The 24,218-nt window shown below is 52.2% G+C and overlaps 1 protein-coding gene across 1 annotated transcript in view; it reads left to right on the top strand.

The window, feature by feature from the left end:
- Positions 1–24,218, top strand: part of CDH22 (cadherin 22) — a 69,525-nt gene that overhangs the window by 27,490 nt on the left and 17,817 nt on the right. Inside the window, exons 4-7 of the mRNA XM_010958775.3 lie at positions 4,519–4,686; positions 9,296–9,489; positions 12,121–12,374; positions 21,023–21,159. Coding sequence (XP_010957077.3) covers positions 4,519–4,686; positions 9,296–9,489; positions 12,121–12,374; positions 21,023–21,159 — 753 coding nt within the window. The remainder of the gene's footprint in view (positions 1–4,518; positions 4,687–9,295; positions 9,490–12,120; positions 12,375–21,022; positions 21,160–24,218) is intronic.

Raw genomic sequence — 24,218 nt, 5'->3', positions numbered from 1 at the left:
CTGGTTCTCATTTTACAGAATAGGAAACTGAGGCTCAGAGAGAGTTAAGAACTTGCCCAGAGTCAGATAACATGTCAGCAGTGGAAAGAAGACTTGAACCCATATCCATCTGACTCCAAAAATCTGAGTCTATGAAACCTGGCACATAGCAGGCCCTCAGGAAGAGTCTAATAAATGAGTCAGTGAATGAGTTTTCAGAACCAGATGGTTTAAGAACAACTTCACAGGCTGATTTGGGAATTGGGCACCAGCCTCTGGGACGCTTCCCCCAGCATCACAAAGTAGAGTGGGAGTGGGACAGAGTAGACAGCAAAATATGCCATCAATTCCTCCCGTCCTTGAACTGATCTCTCAGTAAAATGGCTGTGCCACTCCTCCTATCAAGTGGGGGAGAGGCTCTATTTCCCTACCCTTTGAATCCAGGCCACCTCATGGCTTGCTTTGATCAGTAGAATGTAGCCGAAGTGACAATCTGCAAATTCCCAGATTGGGCCTTAAGAGACCTTGCAACTTTCACTCCTCTCTGGGAACATGGTCCTGAGACCACCATATAAGGAAGCCAGCCCAGCTCTCTGGAGGATCAGAGAAGGTCTGGCTGACAGCCAGGACCAACAGCCAGGCATGTACGTGAGGCCATCTGGGACCTTCCAGCCAGCTGACCCTCCAGTTAAATGCGGCTGCACGATTGAGTCCAGAAGAGGAATGAGCTGGGGAACTCGATTCCTCTATTAACCATCTACTGCTGTATAACAAACCGCCCCAAAACATGGTGGCTCAAAACAGCAACAATTCACTACTTGTCACAATTCTGGGGATTGGCTGGGCAGTTCTTTGGCTGGGGTCACTCACATGGCAACAGTCAGCTGGCAGGTCAGCTAGGACGGCTGGGCCCACCAGGTGGCTTTTCATCTTGGGCTTCCTCACAACACAGTGGCCTCAGGATTCTAAGAGGACAAGTCCCAGCACACGGGCTTATCAGGCCTCTGCTTTTGTCCCACTTGCTGATGTCCCATTGGCCTAAGCAAGTCGCATGGCCAAGGCCAGAGTCAGCGTATGAGGCATGACTCAAGAGCGTGGATCCCAGCAGGGATATAGTTCATCAGGAGGTATCACCATAGCAACCTATCACTGGTTGCGACCCTGGGAGCAGGGGCCTGAGGCCACGTGACCTCTGGATACCCACCTCCTAGTTGCCCAAAGATGGCACCTCAGCACACACACAACAAAGCTTCCTGGCCAGTTTCCAAATGAAAAGACTTTAGTGTCCCCAGATCCTCGGGAGCTGGAAGTGGCAGGGATAGTAAGGAGGCCAGCCACACGAGTGTGGCTCCTCACCCACAGGGGTGGACCTTAGCCAGACCCCTGCTCCAAGCCCCACTCAGAACCAGGGTCACTGAGCTTTTGGTCCACAAGCTCATAGATGCACAGTGGCCCTGATTCCATCACCAGCCTCTGCACCAGTGAGATCCTAGATGTAAATGATGTGTGCAAAGCTGAGCACATAGTAAGTGCTCCACTGGCCTGCTCCCCTGCTGCCTTTCTGCCTGGCTCATGCAGGGAGCCCCTGTCTCTGACCCGGTGATCACTCCCCTATCAACCTGCCTGTCTGCGCTCTCCTTTCCTCCCTCCCACTATCTGTCTCCACCCCTCCCTGTCCTTCTGCCTCTCTAGCATCCCTGAGAAGGTCTGTTCACTCTGCCTCTCTGCCTGCCCTCCCTCCCTCCCTTCCTTCCTCCCTTCCTTCCTTCCTTCCTTTCTGTTTCTCTCCTGGTAGATCTCTCTCCAAGTGCCTCCTCCCAGGTGTGTGTATTTCTCTCTGGCTTCACTGCTGTCCTCTGTCCTTCTTTCTGTCTCTGTAGGTTTCCCTCCCCCTCCCTTCCCCTCTCCTCCCCTCCTTTCCCTTCCTCTCTGTCTCTAGGCACAAGGTTCTCTCTGACTCTTTCCCGTCTGACTCTCACTATGTTCCTCTCTTTCTTCTCTCTCTCTTCTTCCCTCTCTGCCACCTTCATCCTTCTTCCTCTCCTCTCTCTTCCCTTTCTGCTTTCCCTCCTTCCAAACCCCCAGGGTAGAGGACACAACAGGCCCACCTTCCCAGTACAGCCCCTGAGGTTCGGGGCTGCAAATCAGCAAAGAGACAAGCTGAGGCCTTGAGTCTGCCCTCATCCCCAGGAGGGCATCCTCCTCCCAATCCCAGTGTCGAGTGCAGCTCCTGGAGGATGGGTCAAGGAGGGCCTGCTGCATGATTGGAACGTGGTTTGCCTGATGAGGACTAAGACGAGCAAGGAGGATATCCCGGGACCTGAGACAGGGCCACATAAGTAGTATCACTCTTTCAGAGGCCTGGGCTCTCCTCTTGTACCTCATAGTGGGTGGGACAGGGGACACCCAGCGATCTAGGCAGGGACACTCCATCCTTACAGTGGTCCAGCAGAGCAGTTCAGAGCAAGGACTCTGACCCCAGAGTGCCTGCTGGCATCCTGACTGTGTGCTTTCTACGTGTGTGACCTTGGGCTATTACTTAAGCTGTCTGTGCCTCCATCTCCTCACCTGTAAAATGGGTACTGTCACAGCACCTTCCTCATAGGTATGTCAAGAAGATCAAATGAAACAATTCACTGAAGGTGCTTAGAACAGTGCCAGGTGCAGAGTAAATGCACATCAATGTCCATTATTGTTATTGTCATGTGTAGTTCTCATGAGATGAAACTCTCCACCAGTGGTTCTCAACCAATTTTTCCCTCAGGGACCATTTGACAATGTCTGGAACCAGAGTTGGGGTAGGGGGAAGGTGCTGCTACTGGCATCTACTGGGTAGAATTATCCTGCCCAAAATGTCAGTGGTGCCAAGTTGGGAGAAATCCTGTTCTTTAGGAAGGTGTTGTGGTTGTCCCATTTTACAGATAAGTAAACCAAGGTTCAGAGAGGTGAAGGGATTTGCTCAGGATCACATAGTCAACAAATGGCAGATCTGGGATTTATCCCAAGTTCATCTGCTTCCAAGATTCGCCTGCCCTTGGAAAGGAGGAGTCTTGGCCAAGGAGGGGTCAGGAAGGAGCTTACTGAGAAGTCTCAAAGGCCACTGACAGGGGGTCTGTATGACCCCTGATTAGACAGACTGCATATTCCATACCTCCATGTGATCCCACAAAAGCAGGGCCACCCCCTAGGTGCCCCACCCTGGGCTCCCCCAGCTTCACACACACACACACACACACACACACACACACACACACACACACACACACACTCTACAGCCTCTCCTCCCATTCCATTGCCTTTACTGGTGTCTAGGGGCCATTTGGGGACATCAGGAGTCAGAGATTGGGTTTTATGGGGCGCATCTTGGGGCTGCTGGTGCATGACTCCACCTGGCGCTCAGGCCCTGGGCACCACCTGTCACCACCTGGTGCTCGGCAGGTTGGAGTGGCTGGTGGGAGAGACTCTGAATGCCTCATCAACTCCCCCCTCCCCCCGGGCTCCCACTGGCAGGGAGACAAGGAGCCGAGCCTTTCCCTTTGCAGAATCAGTCTTGCAGTCACCCCCTTCATGCTGCCCCTCCCGCTGCTTCCACAAACAGCTTGAAGGGTTGTCTGATCAGCGATTGGCCAGCCGGTGCCTGGACAGAGAATCTAGGGCCAGGCCTAGGGGGAGGGGGCTGGGGTGACTTAATCATGGAGGAGTATGTGTGAGAATAAGAGTGTGTATTCTTAGCTATGAGTGTGCATGTGTGTGTGACCTGTAGTACATGTGTGAGACACATCAATGTTCATGTGCAGGTGAGTGTGACTCCATAGTGAGTGTGGATGCATGTGAGTGTGAGTCCAGTTCACTTTGTTGCACACTCACCAGGCTGCTGCTCCAGGCCTGGCTCTGGACTGAGTGCTGCCCATACAGACAAGTCAGGCACAGGAGGGCCCTGGCAAAGAGGGTCAGGTTTCACCCTCCCAGGGGGAAACCGAGGCTCCCAAAGTAGGATCGGTCACCCCTGGAGATCACACAGTGGCTGGTTCTAGTCCCTACACCTCTTTTCAGTAAACCAAATAGTCCATATCCCATTGCTTTTGTGTTGCACGTGAATATGGGTGTGTGTGAATGTGTGTTTGAAAGTGTGGGAGCATGTATGAGAGTGTGTGTGAAAGCGAGTTTGTGTTAGTGTGTCTGGGTATAAATGTGTGTGTGTGTATGTATATGTGGGGGGAGGGGTATGTGTTTAAAAATGTGTGTGTACAAATCTGATAGCTGTATGTGTATGCATGAAAGAATATTGTGTGTGTGAGCGTGTGTAGTATTGAGTGTGTGTGTATAGTATTGAGTATGAGTGAGTTATCTGTATAAGCGTGCATGTGTATGAATGTACATGTGTGTGGTGGTGGCTGGCACGGTGGCCATATCTTTGTCTGCTGTGTCAGCCGTTCCCCTCCTAAACTTGAATGAGCCCAGCCCCTTCCTGGGACTGGTCTCCATATCAGCTGGCAGCTGGTTGGGGGCATCCCTGGCCTCACCCTCCCTTTCCCACAGGCGTGATCCGGACGGCCGTTCCCGACCTTGACCGCGAGAGCCAGGAGCGCTATGAGGTGGTGATCCAGGCCACAGACATGGCGGGCCAGCTGGGCGGCCTCTCGGGCTCCACTACCGTCACCATCGTGGTCACTGACGTCAATGACAACCCGCCCCGGTTCCCGCAGAGTGAGTGAGGACTTCCCAGAGGAAGGAGGTGTATCTGTGTGTCTGTCTGATCATCTCTCCAAGTTGTCCTCAGACCCCAAGCTGCCCTGTGGGCTTCCCACCAAAAGAGGGACTCCCCCAGTGGTCCGTCTGTCTACCCAAGTCACCCACTTACCTCTGCCCCACTCCAACCATACTTCTTGCAGAGGGCGGCCCCAGAGTCGTCTGATTTTTCATATATCCAAGTAACGCGGTTACCTTCCCACCCCTCACCTTGCCTCCTGCCGAGAATGAGCCCCCATCTGTCCACCGGCCCCTCCCTGTCCTGCTTATTGCGTGTGACCCGCTACTGACCCAAGCTTGCAAAGGGATCCTGGTGTGGGTGTTGGGCGGGGAGCTGATACAGCGATATCACAGGTTTACAGCCAGAGGCTACAGCCATGCCCAGGCTGAGGGACACCTACAACTGTGCACGGAGAAGCTGGGGTCTGGAGTGACAGGTCTTTCCCTTCTCCTCTGAGCCTGGAGAGCAAGATTCTGTGCTTCTGAATTAGGAGGCCTTTCCACTCTCTGCTCCCCGCCAAGCCCCTGGTGGCTGTGCCCAGTCCCCCACCTCCCCAGCCACCCACCCACCAGCCCCTCCATCCCAGGTTCTGTCGAGAACCGAGAGCCGCGCAGCCAGGGAAGCCGGCGAGGCTGGCAGAGACTAAATGCTGTGGGGAGCTGGGCTGATTCCTATCGGGCGAGTCATTACTTGAGGTCTGCTGCTCTCACATTAGGCCCTGCCACAGGGGACTGACCCCCGAGAGATAAGGGAATCCAATCCCTTAGCTGAGAGCGCATCGCAGCCCAGCGCCTCAGCCCAGACACAGAGTGGGGTGGGCAGAGCCCGCCAGGCAGCTCCACTCACTGGGGAGCCTGGTATGGCCGGCCCCCTGCCCACTGCCCCGGCCCAACCCTACTCACTGATGGGGAAGCTTGGAAGCACTAGGTGGTGGAGAGTGGGGGGCACCCAGTCTCTGCCCAACTGTGCGAGGCTCTGTGACAGCCCTGAGCTAGGTTGGGGGAGCAGAGCAGAGAAGAGAAACTAGGACCCCCAGAAGACTCTTGTTTATTCATTCATGTGTTCATTATTTCTTTATTGTGAAATACAGCACACATGCAGAAGGACATAAAACATCAGTGTCCAGCTCAACAAATAATTATAAAGCAAACACTTCTGGAACCACCCACCACGACCCCAGAAGTCCCCACATGCCCCTTTTTTTTAAAAAAAAAATTGAAGTATAGTTGATTTACAATGTTGTGTTAGTTTCAGATGTATAGCAAAGTGATTCCGTTATACATATATATTCTTTTCCATATACTTTTCCATTGTAGGTTATTACAAAATATTGAATATAGTTCCCTGTGCTGTACAGTAGGACCTTGTTTATCTCTTTTGTATGTAGTAGTTTGTATCTGCCAATTCCAAACTCCTAATTTATCCCTCCCCGCCAGCACTTTTACCTTTGGTAACCATAACTTTGTTTTCTATGTCTGTGAGTCTGTTTCTGTTTTGTAAATGGGTTCATTTGTATCATATTTTAGATTCCAGATATAAATGATACCATATGATACTTGTCTTTCTCTGTCTGACTTACTTCACTTAGTATGATCATCTCTAGGTCCATCCATGTTGCTACAAATGGCATCATTTCATTCTTTTTATGCCCACATGCCCTTTCTTGATTGTAACTTCTCCCCCTAACCCTTCCTCCAGAGTTAACCACTCTACCTGCTTTTGTGATGATTACCTCCTTGCTGTTATTTATTTTTTATTTTCGTGTTGAAGTATAGTTGATGTATATTATATAAATTACAGGTGTACAGTATAGTGATTCACAAATTTTAAAGGTTATACTCCATTTATAGTTATAAAATATTTGCTCTACTCCCCATGTTGGACGATATATCCTTGTAGTTTATTTTAAACCCAATAATTTGTACCTCTTACTGCCCTCCCCCTATATTGCCCCTCCCCCTCCTCTCTCCCCACCGGTAACCACTAGTTTGTTCTCTATATCTGCGAGTCTGCTTCTTTTGTGCTATATTCACTAGCTTATTATATTTTTTAGATTCCATACATAAGTGATATCATAAGTATGTGTCTTTCTCCATCTGACTTATTTCACATAGCATAAGGCCCTCCAAGTGCATCCATGTCACTGCAAATGGCAAAACTTCCTCCTGTTTTATGGCTGAGTAGTATCCCATTTATATATACCACCTCTTCTTCATGTCCTTAGGGTTGATTCACCCATGTAATTATCACCTAACATTATAGTTTAATTTCATTTGTTTTTTAACCTTATTTAAATGGAATCATACCATATAAATGATTTCTATCTTGCTTTCTTGTCTCTCAGAATTACATTTGTGAAATCACATGTTGCTGCTTGTAGCTAGAATGTATTCCTTTTCACTGCTGTAGAGTATTCCATGCTTTATCTACTCTCCTGTCAATGGCCATTTGGGTTGTTTCCAGTTTGAGGCTATCGTGGAGGATACTGCTTTGAACATTGTTGCATGTCTCTTAGTGTCATTCTGCATGCATTTTTCTAGGATACAGAGGGGTGGAATAGCTGGGTTGTGGGATAAATTCTTCGGCTTTACTAAATACAGCCAACTTGCCCCCCCACACACACACACAAAGAAATGCACATGTCCACTGTGCTATATCCTCACTGACTTGTTATTGTCAGATTCTTTCATTCATGTTAATCTGGTGAGTGTACACTAGTAACTCATGCCCCTTTTCATTCATTCATTCACTAGTCACTCACACATTTCATTTATGTGACAGCCTGGTGTTCTGCCAGGCACTGTGAATGCCTGATGAATAAGAGATGTGGTCCCTGCCTTGCAGGAGCTCACATCCTGGAGGGAGGAAGGGAAGGGGAGAGAGAGAGAGATAGACAGAGAAAGAGAATAAACAGAAAATGATAGGGACATGCAGTAATCCTTACAATGGGATAAGTCTGCGGTCCCCAGACACACAGGAGCAGAGCCTGGAGATCTGGAAGCTTTTCTGTTGAAGGTAATATTCAGTGAGACGAGGGAAGAGTGGGAATCAGGGAGGTGAAGGCAGAGAGGAAAATAAAGAGAGGGAATGTCTAGAGGTGGAACAGAGCAAGTCATATGTAAGGAATTACAAGAACTTCAGCCAGGCTGAAGCTCAAGCTGGGCTGGGGGGCTTGGGGCAGGGGGCTACAGAAGTCAGCAGGGGCTACAAAACAAGCAGCTTGCAGGGCAGGCCAAGGGGGCTTGTACAACTCCATCCCCAGGGCAGCGAGGAGCTATGGCAAGGATTAACACATGGGAGTGGAGGAGTCAGCTTGTGTTTTAGCAAGAGCCGCCCCCCACCGCTGTGTGAGAAAGAATCAGAGGCAGTCACTCCACACCAGGGTATCTAGACCTGTGGGGGTCCCAGAAGACTTATCCCCATCTCCACAGCCCCTGCTTCACCTGGGCTGGCCCATCACTTAGCAAATCACTCTCACCTTCATCTCGGCTCTGGGAGGAGAGTAGGAAGTTGTTGGTGTCCCACCTGGGCCTCATTCCTTCTGGTTTCCCCTCTGCTCTCCGCCTCTGGCCACAATGGCCATCTTGCCCATCTTCAAACATGCCAGGCATTGCACCCACCTCAGGGCCTTTGCATGTGCTGTTCCCTCTGTCTGGAATGCTTTCCCAAATATCTGCTTGACTCACTCCCTCACCTCCCTCAGACTTTTGCAGAAATGTCATCTTTTCAGTGAGACCTTCCTTGATCACCCTATTTATGACTCCACACACACCTTCATCAGAACTCCCCATTCCCCTTCCCAGCTTTATTTTTCTCCAAAGTACCATCTGACATACTGCATGTTTTACTGATGTGATCTTTTAGTGTCTTTTTCCTTCCATTAAGAGGAAAGCATTGTGAACCCTGGGATTTTGGTCTGTTTTGCTTGTTGCTATAACCCCAGTGCCTACAGCTGCATCTAGGACATCATAGATGCTCAATAAATATGTGGAAATAAAGGCATCAATATTATTAACATCAACAGCAACCAAAAATCAGCATGAAGCCCCAGCATTTTAATATAATTGGTTCCATTAATTGGGTAGCTATCAGGTGCTAGCCCTCTGCTAAGCAACTTATATGCATCATCGTCTGAGATAATTGTGATATTAACAATGCTGTTAAGAAGGCACTGTTATTATTCCCATTCTACAGATGAGGAAAACCAAGGCTCAGGATTACACAGCCAGGACTGGCTTCAGAGTTTTACCCTTGATCACTGTGCTCTTCTGTCCCCTCAATGGGCAGGTAGGGAAACTGAGCCCCAAGGAACTGCAGGCATTTCCCCAAATCAGTCAGGGAATAGAGTCAGGATCAGAATTACAGCCCTCTTCTTTGCACTGTGTTCCTCATTTCTGCAGAGGACACACCTCCCCCAGCACTCATGCTGGCAAGGCAGGAGGTCCTTTAAAACACTGCCCTCCAAGGAGTCCATCTGAGACCCACCCACCTCCTCTCCCCTAGCACTGGTGGAAGCTGCGGGAGGGACTGCCCCTCCATCCCTGCTCACAGCTGTGTCCCCTACAGAAATGTACCAGTTCAGCATTCAGGAGTCGGCTCCCATCGGCACGGCCGTGGGACGAGTGAAGGCCGAGGACTCGGACGTGGGTGAGAACACAGACATGACTTACCACCTCAGGGAGGAGAGTGGCAGCGGCGGCCATGTGTTCAAGGTCACCACAGACAGCGACACTCAGGAGGCCATCATCGTAGTGCAGAAGGTATGGCTGCCCCAGGAGGGGTCGGGGAGGCCCCAGGGCAGTGGAGTCAGGGAGGCCACTGAGGGGCCAAATACCCCCACCCCACTCCACTCCAGGGATTAGGTCTCTCCAGAGACCCTGGACCAACCTGGGAAAACGCTGATGGTGTTGTTCCCATTTTACAAATGAGACCATGAGGCACAGAGAGGTTAAGTGACTTGTCTATGGCTGCACAGCTAGTTGTATTCAATCCAGATTTGAATCTGTGCTCTTAAACACTACACTGTGCTTCTTCAAGTCTGTACCAGGCCCTTTACACTTACCGTTTCCTCTAATCCTCGTGTTTTCCTCTGCATGAGATGTTATGCCCATTTTTACAAGTGGAAAAACAGAGGCTCAGAGAGGGAAAGGGGCTTTCCCAAGATCACACCTGTAAGGAACAGAGTCAGGATGTGAACCCAGGTGTGGTGACTTTAAAGCTCTTTCCTTCCTGAGTCTAACAGCCTCCTCACCCACTGGCCAGCCCAGGAGCCAGAAGCCAAAACAGCAAACTCAGTGACCCCTAGGGGAAGGGGACAGACATCCAATAAAAAAGCAAAAATCCATCTTCTAGGACTTGTTCACAGGCTTGGCAACTCTGGACTGTGCAGGCCTTTGAGACCTTCCACTCCAACCCTGCTCTCCCCCGGGAGGTCTGAGTACCTTGCCCTGGTGCTCAAATGGCCGTAGGCCTTTGTACGCTTCTGGGGATGGGATGCGCACTCCCTGCCATTGTCCAGCTCTTCCTCCTCCCATTCAGCCAGAATCTGTCTCCCTAAATCTGCTTCTTACAGCCTGGGCTCTGTCCTCTGGGACCCACAGAAACATCTGCTCTTGATGGCCCTTCATTCACTCAATAAGCTCATTATGACCCACTCTCTACCTGGCCTTGAGGGTTTGAGGATGGAGAAAACTCCCAGTTTCTTCAACTACTCTTCAGAGGATAATAATATTATACTAATGCTTATAATAAAGTGTCTACGATATGCCAGGCGCCTTTCAATTGCTTTCCATGTATTAACTCATTTAATCCCTACAAAAACCCTCTGAGGTACTATTATTACCCATTTTATAGATGACAAACTGAGGCCCTGAGAAGTTCAATCAGGTGCATCCAAGGTCATGTATCTTACAGAGCAGAGTAGGGATACGGGCCTGGGCAGTCTGGCTCCAGAACCTACTCTTTTAAGCATTATGTGGTTTTTAGTCCTCTGATCTCCACTTGTCCTCACTGTAAGATGAGCCCATTTCACAGATGGGGAATTGGAGCCCCAGAGAGGCCCTGTATCACAGAGCAGCATGCTCAGGCCACAAGCCCCGCCTGGGGACCGCAGCGCAGCATTTGCTCTCATCCCCAGGGCTGCCCCATGTCCACCCCCTCCTCCCTGGCTCCCAGGCCCCCTCCCGCCTGCTCCAGCAGTGGCGCCTGAGGTGTCTCTGTGGAGTCAGTGCTGGCTCAGGGAGCAGAGCCCCTGCCTGATTGATGACCTGGCTCCAGAGCCCATCGCTCACTCCCAAGCCAGGCCAGCACTTGCCTCCCTGCATCCTGATTTCCCACGCAACAGGATGGAGGAAGAAGGTAGCTTTTCTTTCTTTTTCTTCCTTTTTTTTTTTTTTTAATATTTTGCTGCTGGAGAAGGGGTTGGGGGTATAAGAGGTCCCCTACACATAAGGCAGGTCTCGGGGAAGGTCACCCTTGCCACTCAGATAGCTCCCCCGCCATGTAACGGAAGTGCCCATGGCTCCACCATTGCCAATTCCTCTTTGCTCTAAGGCATTGTCCTTCGAAGGCCAGAGCCAAAGAGCCATGGAGCTCATTCATCAGAGGGTCAGCCACCAGCACTCCCTGATGAGAAGCAAGGCTCAGCATGGATTTAGTTAGATCTCTGAGGAAAGCTCTAAGGCAGCCTGGCTTATCAGGGCTCAACTCACATTAGTAGCTGCCACCAATATACCAGGAATGGGGCTCATTTAACCCTCCCACCTGAGGCCCAGAGAGGCCAGACAGATGGCCCACAGACACACAGCAGTTCAGCAGCAGTTTCAGCACCCTTTCCTCTCATGGATTTAAGGGCTGGAACTTGGGAGCGGTACTGCCTGAGTTTGAATCCTGCCTCTGCCAGTGACTAACTGCTCAGTGACCTTGGGCAAGTTATAGAACCTTCTGGGCCTCAATTTCCTCATGTGTAAAATGTGATTATAATAATACAAGCCTCTTTGGGGTGGATGTTGTAAAATTAGATGAGTCAATATATTTAAAACACTGGCACATAGTAAGTGCTTTGTACATTAATCAATTAATGTAACGCCCCCAACATACTGTGCCCAGTAGCAGGAAGTCTGGGTGTCAGTCCTTGGCTCATGTCCCTAGGCAAGACTGTCCCCAGCAGGGTCTTACTTTCTCCAACTGTAACCTGAGAGGGTTGGTGTGGGTCTTGGACAGTCAGCTGCGTGGTGCAGCCCTGGTACTCCAGTGGCCCTGTGGAGTCAACTGTGACCTTGGGCCAGCTCCGCCCTCTCTGGGCCCACCTGCCCCTGACTTGGGATCTGTCCTGTCGAAGTGTTGAGCAGATCCCAGGCCACTCACTGGCCCTCTCCTCTCTCCCTCAACAGCGCCTAGACTTCGAGTCCCAGCCCGTGCACACCGTGGTCCTGGAGGCCCTCAACAAGTTCGTGGATCCTCGCTTTGCTGACCTGGGCACGTTCCGCGACCAGGCGATCGTGCGCGTGGCCGTGACCGATGTGGATGAGCCCCCCGAGTTCCGGCCGCCCTCCGGCCTCCTGGAGGTACAGGAGGACGCGCAGGTGGGCTCCCTGGTCGGCGTGGTGACGGCGCGGGACCCCGACGCCGCCAACCGGCCCGTCCGGTGAGACCCCCGCCCGGGGCCGACGCCTGCTGCCTGCTATCCTGCCAGCGCCCCGGACAGATGGCGGGCAGAGGGGGAGGGGCCCGGGGCGGGGAGGGAAAGGGGAGAAGACGGTGTCGGGGGAGGGGAGAGAGAGAGATGGACACAGAGAAGCAGAGAAACTGGCCGGGAGCCAAAGAGACAAAGGAAACACATTCGAGAACAGTCGCAGGGAGACAAGGGACTCAGGATAAGGAGGGAGAACCAGGTATAACAGACAGCACGTGAACTGGGCTCAGCCTGGGACACACACACACACACACACACACACACACACACACACACACACACCCCTTCATCCTTCCAGCTTTTCAGGTCAAAAATGTTGAAAACATCCTTGACTTCTGTTTTTCTCTCACACCTCCCTCCAATCCATCAGCAAGTCCTGTCATCTCCGCTTTAAAAACATCTCCACAATCTAACCACTTCTCACCTCCAGCACGGCTGCCGCCCTGGTCCAGGCCACTGCTTTCTCTTGGCTGGATTACTGCCTCTACGCTGGTCTCCCTGTCCTCACCCCTCTTGAATTGAGAATCAGCACAGGAGCCAGAATGATCCCACCCAAATGTAAAGCAGGGTGTGGCCCTCCTCTGCTCAAACCCCTCCAAAGGCACCTCTCTGGCTCTGAATAAGAGACTAGACCCTCATAATGACCCTCAGACTTTACGTGATGTGGCCTCACTGTAACATCTCAGACCCCACCTCCCACTGCCTTCCTTCCCTTGTTCGTTCTGCTCGCCACACTGGCCTCCTCACAGCTGTACAGATACACCACGCCCTCCTCTACCTCAGGGCCTTTGCAACTCCCGATGCTGCTACCTAGAATCTTCTCCCCCTTAATATCCCCATGATTGGTCCTCTCTCTTCCTCCAGGACTTTCCTCAGGATCCACCTTCTCAGTGAGGCCTTTCCTGACCACTCTTTATGAAATGTCAATCCCACCCCAGCCTCATGCCCCCAGACTCCATATCCATTTTCCTTTGTCCTCATCAGCCTTCATCACCATCAAACACACTGCCTATTTTTCTGCTGCCTTTGTTTGTCCTCCCTGAACAGTAGGCTCCAGGAGGGTGGGGATGCATGTCTGTGTCCACTGCTGTATCCTCAGGACCTCACCCACTGCCTAGTGGACACTCACTGCCGCATGGCAAATGAACTAAATGTAAAAAAACAAAGAGAAAAGAGACAGAGAGACTAACAGAGAGGAAGAGAGACCAACAGCGAGAGGAAGTGATCTGAGAGACAGGAGAGCCAGTGGAAAGAGGGCAGGAATAACTAAAGACAGAAGGACCTACCTGGCACTGTGGGAACAGAGAGAGGAGACTTGGAGAGAAAGCCAGAAAGGGGAAGAAATAGAAACAGATGCAGAGAGAGGGGAAGAGCAGGGAGGGAGACAGGTGGGTGGAGGGGAGGGGATGCTGCCACGCTGTCAGTGGCCCTAAAAGGGTTTGGTAACTGCAGGGGTTGGGGAGTCCCTGACTGTGGCCCAAGATGGAAGAATGGCAGATAGAAAATGATCCAGAGGAGGAGACTGGGGTGGGGCAAATGGGCATGGTGGGATGGATGAGAATAACATTCCCATGGTCATCTGTGTGAATGGCTGGCTGTCTGGGAGCTGTATGCAGCCTGTGCAACCTTCCATGGCAACCCTAGATGAGGACACAAAGATACCATCCTGCTTAACGACACATGGGTTCCCAGACTGGGAACTCACCTCAGGGATCTAGAAAGACTTCCTGGAGGAGGTGGGAATTGAACTGTGCTGGGTTTGTGGGTCTGGCCAGATGTAAATATGAGAAAGGCATTCCAAGCACAGGGGTGTGGAGGCAGAGGGCATGGTAGGTGTGCGCAGAGAAGACTAGATCTGATAGCTGCTGGAGACTGAGGGGAATGAGCCGGCAGAATTCTGACAGCCTTAAAGTTACGCTACGGAGCTCAGAATGCCTCCTGGGCTGTCTCCACCCTTCTCATGGCAGAAATGGCCCTCCACCACCTCTGAACTCCTCTACCGCCCTTCCATCCCCACTGTGGGGGAGGCCCAGGCTTTAAACATCTCTGTCAGCCTCTAGCTCAGTCCCAGACCTCTCCCAGGAGGGCCTTATCACCCATGTTTATCAGGAAAATGAGGCCTGGGAAGCGTGGAGGCTTCCCCGGGTTCTCAGAGGGAGTTAAGAACCAGGAGTAGAGCCTGATCCTGGCCTCCCAGGTCGGTGCTCCAATCTGCCTGCTCCCTTCCTCTCCAATATTGCTCTCCACACCCCTTCTCAGTCCTCTCCCTCCTCCCTCCGTTGGCTTCCCTTCCCCCCTGCTTTTATCTGCACTGAAAGGGACAACTTTGAAACCTGCTTTTCACCTCCTTTCATCTCTCTTTGCTGCCCCTTCCCTGGGGCTCCTCAGATGTGGAGGCGGTGAGGAGCTTGAGACAGGTCCAATTTAACACCACAAACATTTACTCAACTCCTCCTCCTCCGTGCCCGGCCCTGAGCCAGGCCTGAGATGACTCAGCGAAGGGCAGTGCTAGGGAGGAGTCCCCAGTCTACAGAGGACAGATGTAGAAATGGGAAGCCAGGAAAGGGGTCCTCACAGGCCACATTTGTGGCCCAGAGCCCGGGTTATCCTCCAGCTCCCAAGTTCCGAAGCTCAGGGACTTAGTCAACACCTACGCCTTGAGTCATGTCATGTCTGGCACTGATCTAGGCAATAGAGAAACAGTGATGATAAGACCCAGTCCCTCCCCTCATGAAGTTTGCCCTCACTTGGGGGAGGAGAGGAACAGTCAACAAGTAGTCAGCAAATGGTTAAAAGGGGTCATTGCAGATGAAAGCTATGAAGAAAATTAGCAAGATAATAGGATAAGGACCACTGGGGCCACAGGGGACAACTTTGGATTGAGTGGTCAAGGAGTAGACCAATGAGCATCAGAATGAGAAAGAGAGAGTCAATCACACAAAGATGTGAGGCAGTGCATTCCAGGTAGGAGGAACAGCAAGGGCAAAGGTCCTGAGGCAGGAACAAGCTCAGTATGTTCTGGAAATGAAGAAATGAAGTGGCATCCTGGGAGATTTTGCCTAGCATAGCAGCAGCTGGGAAATACAGAAATGCAGGTGTACAGAGTAAATTTTCTGAGTCCCTGCACTGGAGAGATTGGAGGATGTGTCATACTGTTATGTTACATTTGGTCAGTATGTAACCTGTCAGGGGAAGGAATGGGATTTAACCTATGATGACCTGCTTCCTGAGTCCAGCCTCCTGTCATTTCATCCATGCTTCGGACTCTCTTTGCAGTTAGAGCAGTTCCTGACCTTATGCCATGCCCTCCCCTGTGTGTCAGGCACAGAGATGAGTCAGACATGGGCTGATGCGAGGGCTGGGGCCCCAAGTGAGTGAATCTAGTGATGGATCTGAGTGGGCTAAGGCAGGGGCTTAAGGATTAAGGAGCTTCACGGGGTGGAGGGGGTGGTGACGACTCTGGGTACCAAGGAGGGGTGGCCCCTGAGCAAGGACCAAGAGGATGAGGTTGGAATGGGAAGAGGGCACTCCAGGGTGAAGGGATAGTGAGGGCCTGGTGGCAGGAACAGAATCATGGAGCCAGGAGGTTAAATTCAGGAGTAGGGAGGTCAGCTGTATAAGTTCACATGGCGGTGGGAAGGGGGAGTGGGAGGGGGAGATGAGATCAGGGAGGGGCACTTGGGGACAAGCTGCCAAGGACCTTGATGAAGGTATAGAACTTTATCCTTAGGCAGTGGGAAGCCTTGGAAGGCTTTTGAGAGGAGGAGGAGAGGGCTCAGATGGGCTCATCTCTGGATTAGGCAGCCTTAAAGATAGCCTGGCCATTTACCAGCCCAGCCGAGCCACAGCCCTACCAGCCCCAGCTCCACTGTGAGTCTCCTTTGAACATCAAAAACAGGAAAGCCCACGCTGGACCAGAGGGAGCAAATATTTCATTTCCTCCCAGCACTCCACAGTCGGGTCCAGCAAAAAGGACATGGGCTTTGGAATCAGAGAAGACCTGGGTTTGAATCCCAGCTCAGTTGTAGAATTGTGGGCAAATCATTGCACCTACTCCAAACCTCAGTTTTCCTATCTCTAAAATGGGCGTCACAGTAGCACCTGCCTCATTCATTTATTCAAAAAACAGGTATTAAGTTTCTACTATGTATCAAGTTCTGCGTTTGGTGGTTTGAGGTTGGAGGTTTTTTTTTTAGGAATTATCATTATTATTTTATTATAACATCACCAATGATCTCACAGTTAATTGCTGGCACATTTAGCTGTGACTGTCACTCATAAAAAACATAAACATGTTATTCAAACTCAGTAGGCCCTCAGGAAATGGGCTTTACCATTTTTCTCAGTTGTCTAGACACCCATTTCTCCCCTTCATTCCACAGCCAGTACTGACTATACTCAAATTTCTAGACATCAAGTGGGGTCTTTGCATGCTTTAAAAGGGGTGGGGGAGGGGAAAGACTCACAGACAGGATGGAGCGAGTGGAGGGGGATATTCCTTGGTCAAGGGAGCAGCCCCTTTGGCATCTGAAGAGCTTCCCCCGCTAGAAGCTCAGGTGGAGGCCGGGTCATTCAGCCCTGCTGCACGTAGACCTTTATGTACACGAGCCCGGACTCAGGAGCTCCGGGCAGCCTGGACACACATGAGCCTGCCGACTTTCGTGTTTCTCATGTCTGTGTGCGCTATATGTGCACATATTTCTATGGAGAAAAACCACGTGCATCCTCAAGCCAGGAAGACGTACCCTCCCCTCTTCTCTCACCCTGACCTTGACAACAGCAGCGTTCCATGTTCCTACCTTGTGGGAGTGGCCGCAGGCAGAACTTGCTGGTCCTGAGGAGGGCTCTCTTAGTTAGACCTGGGGCTCTGGGCAGACAGCCGTGGCTGGGGACCTCGGCTTTGCTACTAACCAGCCCTTTGGACTCAGGGCAAGGCACCTGGCTTCTCTGAGCCTCAGTTTCCTTGAGTGTAAAATGGCAGTGCAGCGACAACAGTATCTGCAAGGATTGGAGGAGCTCATGCAGGTGAAGCCCTTCCACAGGCCTGGCACAAAGTCTTGCTGAACAAAGAAGAATAAGAGCTAATCCTTACGTCATGTGGCAGGTGCCCAGCGCTGTTAAAAGTGTTTTATTGGTAGTACTTGTCTAATCCTCACAACCACCCTGTGAGGTGGGCATTAATATTGGCTCCATTTTTAAGAGGAGGGAACTGAAGAACAGAGAGGTTAAGTGACTTGCTCAAAGTCACACAGCTCGATCTCCTGACCACCATTCTCAGGCTTCCTTTGCACACACACATATGCACACACTCACTGACACACCCACACTTTCACTGTGCTCTTCCACCCACACCTGCTCATGTTCCCCTTCCTGCCCTCCAGGTCATGGCTGACCAAATGAGTAGGACAATGGGATTCAAAGAGAACCTTCTAGACCCACAGCTGCCTCCTGTCCTTCTGAGACCACTGTCCGATGTCCAGATATGATGCCTCCCAACCCCCAGCACACAGACCACATGCTGGGTTGGAGGGTCTCCTTCGTACCCCTTACCAGACATTTCTAAATGCTAATTAGAATAACAATGTTCTCACTCACGGAGTCATTTTCCTAGAACTTGGCTAGGCACCTATCCCCCAGCAAGGCACTGAATCCTCCCAACCACTTGCAAGGTAGCAGTAAAATCATTTCCATTTTGCTAGAGATTAAGGCTCAAGATGAGGTGACTTGTCCGGGGACATCGTGGACCTGGATCCAGACCCAGGGCTGAGTGGCTGCCTCTTGTAGCTTTGTTCTTCCAACTGCAACACAGCATCACACAGACACACACACACAGACAAATACACACTTCCCACTCCCAACACAGACCAGACCCACAACTCATGCACCTACATGTGAGGTGTACAAGCCTCCCCCACTGCCCTCCATGTCTGCCAGGCCACGCTCCTTGCCACACGACATGCCCCTCCACCCCTTTCTCCCACTTACTCGCTGGCTCCTTGAGCTGGAACAAAACCACCTGGGTTCAGCCAGCCACACTGACCGGCAGCCCCAAGTCCCTAGCTGGTTAATGGCGCCTCCCCCCCAGCCCCCGCCCCCTGGCCTTGAGAACAGTTGCCTCCACTTACATTCCAGCCCCCGCTTCTCCTCTAGCAGGGAACAAAAGAGGGGGGAGGAGGACGAGGAGGAGGGAGAAGAGAGGAGAGAGGTCTAAGCAGAGAGGGAAGGAGAAACAAAAAGGCGGTGGGCATCCTTCCACCAGCCCTGCCTCATGTGCAGCAATCAGAGCCCCAGGCCGTGTCATGCACGCCTCTGGCCCTTTCCTGTGCTTAGTTCTTCCACCTGTAAAATCAGGAGGAAGTCTCCATGGTTCCTTCCAGCTAAGCCAACACTCAAGAATCTGGTTCTACGTCTTCTGGACCCGAACATCTGACAGGGTCAGGCTTGGGGCAAAGGGAACCTGAGGCTCCATGCATTGCCACTTTGGATGGTTCAGCACACTAGAAAGAACTCTGGGCATAGAGTCCCAAATTGGGGTACAAATTCCAATTCTGTGACAGTCCCTGTGCAACCTTGGGGAGGGTTATTGCTAGCCCATATGGAAACTTGACTTAAATAGGAAAAAGGTCCCCTCTTTGAGAAGATGCTCCCTGGGCTAGGACACACAACTGGGCGGGCAGAACACTGGCTAGACTTCCCCCGCCACTTCCACTCTTTAGCCTGGTAACTTAGTGCAGGACACACAACCATACTCGGTAGTCCTAAGATTGGCAGGTTGCCTCTCTGAGCCTCAGTGTCTTCATCTGCAAAATGGGGTGAGATCACATCAGTCTTACAAGATGCCAGGCAAGGAAGGGCCTTGTTTGTCTTGTTTGCCATTTTATCCCCAGGGCTTAGCGCAGAGCAGCACAGAGAAGTTTAGGCGTAAAGAAACAAATTGAGGGATGGCTGGAAGAAAAAGAAACTACAAACTGTTGAGTCCTGTATTCATGGGAGGAATTATTATCTTGGGTCTGAACCTCACCACACACTTTCACCCAGGTCAGGAGGATCCAGGCTGATCAGGGCCAAAGAGGATGTGGGCTTAGCATCTCAGGGACAGGAAGGAGCATTGAACTGGGGACTCAGGAGACAGACTGTAATGCCCACTACACTCATGGATACAGCGCTTTACAGTTTGCCACAAGCCTTCAGCTCCACCACAACAGTGAATATGAAAACAATAAGGGCTGTTACCCAGTTCCATGAATTACCACCTCTAACCCACACTGTGTGAGGTGAGTATGAATCACCCCCTTTTCCAGACAAGCAAACAGAGGCCCAAGAGGTCCGATGACTTGTCCAAAGTCACACAGGTAAAATAAGTACAGAGGATTCAAAGCCAGCTCTGTCTGCCCCCAGATCTGTCAGTACCCCCTGGGTACCATTATCCCCATTCAACAGATGAGGAAATTGAGGCTCAGAGAGGTTTGGTAATGCAGCCAGGGCCCTACTGAAGGGTCATCTCGGGGTTTGGGGTCCCCAGTAGAGGGAGTTTCTGGTGTCCTCCCCTACCTCGGCCTCAGTTTCACCTTCTGGAAGATGGGGGAAGGCCCCTTTCCTGCCGGAGAGGGCGGCGGGAGGGCTGGGGCAGAGCCCCGCCCCACCACGCTCCTTTGTACTGGCAGCACAAAGCGCCCTTGCTTGGCATTCCGGGCCTTTGTCGGTCGCGAAGCCTGGCGGCGCCCCCGCCCGCATTATCAGCGCGGGGAAGCGGCGGCCAGGGCTGGCGGGGCCTCTCTGGGCCACCGCCGCCCGAGACATGTGTTGGACACGGGCCTTTCAGGCCTGGAGCCGCCGCACAAAGGCCCGGGAAGAAGGCGGAACAAAGGGCTTTTTCACGCGGCAACTGAAAAGCCGCAGATTAGCACGCGGCGTGCTGGGCTGGCAGGGAGGGGCCGGCGGCCATCCCCCCAGGCCCCTCCGCGCTGCCCTCTGCTCAGCCCCTGTCCCTGGTCTGGGGCCTCCAGACAGCTTCACAGCGGCAGAGTTGACCCCCTCCCTCCTGCTCAAAATTCCCCTTGGCTCCCTGGGACGCGTCACCCCCCTGAATTCTGCACTCTCCGTGTTCCGGTGCTGCCCCCTCCCTACTTCCCAGTTCTGGCCATCTTTTGCACCATTTTCCCTTTCCTAAATGATTCTCACCTGTACAGTTCTCACCTGCCGTTTGCACCTTCTGTTCCCCCTGTCTGGCATGCCGTCCCTGTCCCTTTCTCAAGCCCAATTCTAGGGTCACCTCTTACAGAAACGTAAGAATCAAATAGTCCATGAGTGCCGACTCTGTGCTGGCCACTTTGTCTTCTTCCAGCCCTCACAACTGCTGTGGGATGCAAATTATTAGCCCCATTACCCAGTAGAGAAAAGTGAGGCTCAGAAAGGTTGAGAGCTGCCCATGGTCACACAGCAGGTACCCAGGGCAACTGAGATGCAAACCAGATCCCTTTCCACTCCGTTGGAAAGGATCTCTCTTGCTCCTTGTGTCTCCCAAGAATGTGGTCCCTCTTTGGGAGTATGGTGGAGGGCACGGGCTCCACCTTCAGTCAAACCCGCCCTGCCCTCCTCAGGTATGCCATTGACCGCGACTCGGATTTGGACCAGATCTTTGATATTGATGCGGACACAGGCGCCATTGTGACAGGCAAGGGGCTGGACCGAGAGACAGCCGGCTGGCACAACATCACGGTGCTGGCCATGGAAGCAGGTGAGCCAGGGGGCAGGGTGAATGTGGGAGGGAGGGGCGATGGCTGAGGGACGGGGCTGTGGGCAGGGCAAAGAGTAAGCAACTGGACAAAGATGAGGGGACAGCAAAAGCTGATCAGAAGGAACAAAACCTGGGAAGGATCCCAAGCCAAAAGGGCAGGGCCAGTCTTGAGGCTGGCTTTCTTCCTTCAGCATTTATTGAGCACCTACTACATACCAATCCCTTTCGTAGAGCCTGGGCATACAACCCTGAACAAGATAGAAAAACTTCTGCCTTCACGGGGGAAAGCTAGATGTTAACTGAGAGAAAGGGTGTATGCATGTCAGCTGATGCTAAGTGCTAACAGGAAACCAGGAAAGAAGAAAGCAGGGGAAGGGGATTGGGAGGAAGAGGGTGTTTCTCTTTGTGGAAGGCCTCTCTGAGGAGACATTTCAGCTGAGATCTCGATAAAGTCAGGGAGTCATGCTGCCATCAGAGGTAAGAGTGTTCCAAGCAGAGGGAACAACCAGTGCAAAGGCCCTGAGGTGGCAGTTTGCCTAGTACTTTGGAGGAACAGCAAGGAGGCCAGTGTGGTTGGCTGAGGGCAGGGGTGGGGATGTAAAGTGGTCAACCATTGCAGGGTGTTTGGACTTGACTCCAGGTGAAGTGAGAGTCAGTGGGAGGTTTGAGCAGAGGAGGGAGGTTGCCTGACACGATACCTCTAGCTGCTGCATTGAGCATAGACTGTTTGGGGACTCGGTGGGGGAAAGCAGGGGCTTAGCTAAAGCTACAGGTGACAGTGCCAGGAAGATGAGACCATGGCCTGGCCCAGGGTGATAGCCTTGGAGGAGGTGAGAAATGGTCAGCTCAGGGAGACATGCTGATGTTAGAGCCCGCAGGACCTGCTGATGAGATGATGTGGACGGGCGAAATGGAGAGGGGTCAAGGATGACTCCAAGGTGCTTGGCCTGAGTTTCTAGAAGAGTGTGTATGTGCGTGTGTGTCACAGGCATTTTGGTGCAGCTCGTGGGGAGTGTGTGCTGAGAGTGAAAGAGGGGGGCCCTGAGACGCGGGATCCAGACAAGTCAGGCCATGGAGGTGAGGAGCTAAAAGCATGGGGGCGTGCAGCCCCAGGCCCCCTCCACAACCAGAGCAGTGCTGCCCCCACCACTGCCGGGACCTGCTCTCCAGGCTCCCCCTCCCTGTCAGCTCTCAAGGTCTCAGGAGCCAGCAGAGCCGCCAGTAAGCAATGGTGACAACAGGAATACTCGGGAGTCTCTGAGCCTCTGGCGGGCACCATTCAAACTCCCCTCTTCATGCCTTGGACCCAAGCTCCTCTTGCCCCTTCGAGCCCTCCTGGTGGCCTTCTTCCTCCTCCCCCTGCTGCCACCTCCCACTTCCCGGGCCCCACCAGCCCCTTCCAGCCGAGGAAGTCCCTAGGCTGAAGTTCCCTTCGTCTCTTTCAACTTCGGTTTAAAAGAAAATACAAAGCTGGCTCAAACCTCAGTGCCTGCTGCTCCGGAGCCTTTGAATCCACTTCTCCACCGCATGAAAGGGAGATAACAAAGGTGGCTGGAGAGGAAGTGGTGGCTGGACTGGCGGGAAGAGAGCTCCCCCTCCTTACCTCCCTGAACCTGCTCTCTGGGCAGCCAGGGGGAATGGCTGGGCTGCTGGGCAGAGATGCCTCCTCTCCCTACCCACATTTACATCTCCCCCACCAGCTTGTCACACCACCTGATGGCCCACCCAGCAGGTCCCTTCTTGGGTTAAGCATTGTGCTTCTAGCCAGTGAGTCTCCTTCAGAGAACCGCCAGAGCAGCGTACAAAGTCTGTAATGCTGCCATTTCACAGGAGAGAGGTGGGGGGAGAGGAGGGAGGACTCTCCCCTACAAACATTTTACAGTGTTTACCTAATAGGTATTCTGAGCTAGATGCTTTGTAGCACATATTTTTACTGAATCATGACCAGTTACAGATCAGTACCCATTTTACTGGTGGGAAAATCGAGGCTCAGAGCATTAGGAGATTTGCCCAAGGATGTGCAGTGGCAGAGCTGGGATCTAGAATAGGTCTACCTGGTTCCCTCCACAGCTTTGCTACATGCCTTCCCTTTTCCCAGTACCCGGCTCTCTGGGCCCCACTCCTATCCCCCCAACCATCCCCAGAAATTGACCATCCCCAGCAACTGGGCATGGGGAAGGAGATGAATCTCCGAAAGGAAAAGACTGGTGGCTGGGCTAGAGACCACGCCCCTCTGAGCTGCAATTCACAACACCTGCCCACCTTTCACTGGGGATATTAACCAATGGGAAAAACGAGTGGTTCCCACTTCACAGTCCTGCTGGGAGGATTAAATAGGATAATGCACAGAAATAACTTAGCCTGGTACTTAGTAAGTACTCAGTTAATGGGCTCTATTGATCTTGACTCTGTGCACTTGACTTAAGCACCAAATCTGTGTGAGACACTTTACAGTGATGTGCTCATTGAATCTTCCCACCTATCAGGTGTCAGTTCTGCCATTATCCCCAGTGTGTGGATGAGGAAACTAAGACTCAGGGAGGTGAAGTCATTTGTCCAAATTCCCAGCCCCAGCCTGTCTGACTCCACAGCCCAGCTCTCACCCAGATGCCCCTCAAGTTGTATGTCTTTGGTGCCGGCCACGAAGCCAGGAACGTCACAAATAATCCACCCACTCCAGCTTCTTGCCATCTCAGTGAGACAAAGACAGAATTATTATCTCCACTTTGCAGATGAGGAAATAGAGGCTCGGGAAGGAACAGTGATGGCGTTGAGGTCACAGAGCAAGTCCACAGAGGGCCAGCACTGCCAGCAGCCAGCTGGGGCCCCAAGTGCAATGCCCATGGGTCTGCCAGCACATGCCCTCCTGCTGAAGAATCCATTTGGCTTCCTCAGAAACAAGGGACAGTGGCGGGGTCTTGGCGCCCCACCTGCTCCGGGCATAACAAACATGAGGTGACGAGAATCAGAGGAGAAATATTTATACAGAGCGGCCAAGCTTTGCAAGCACCTCGGAGAAGGCAGCGCTTGGCCAGCCGGAGCCACCGCCTGTCATCCTG

Source organism: Camelus bactrianus, chromosome 19, assembly GCF_048773025.1.
Source record: "Camelus bactrianus isolate YW-2024 breed Bactrian camel chromosome 19, ASM4877302v1, whole genome shotgun sequence".
Taxonomy (NCBI): Eukaryota; Metazoa; Chordata; class Mammalia; order Artiodactyla; family Camelidae; genus Camelus; species Camelus bactrianus.
The sequence above is the reverse complement of the archived record's forward strand: the minus strand, read 5'-3'. Positions and strand labels throughout refer to the sequence as shown.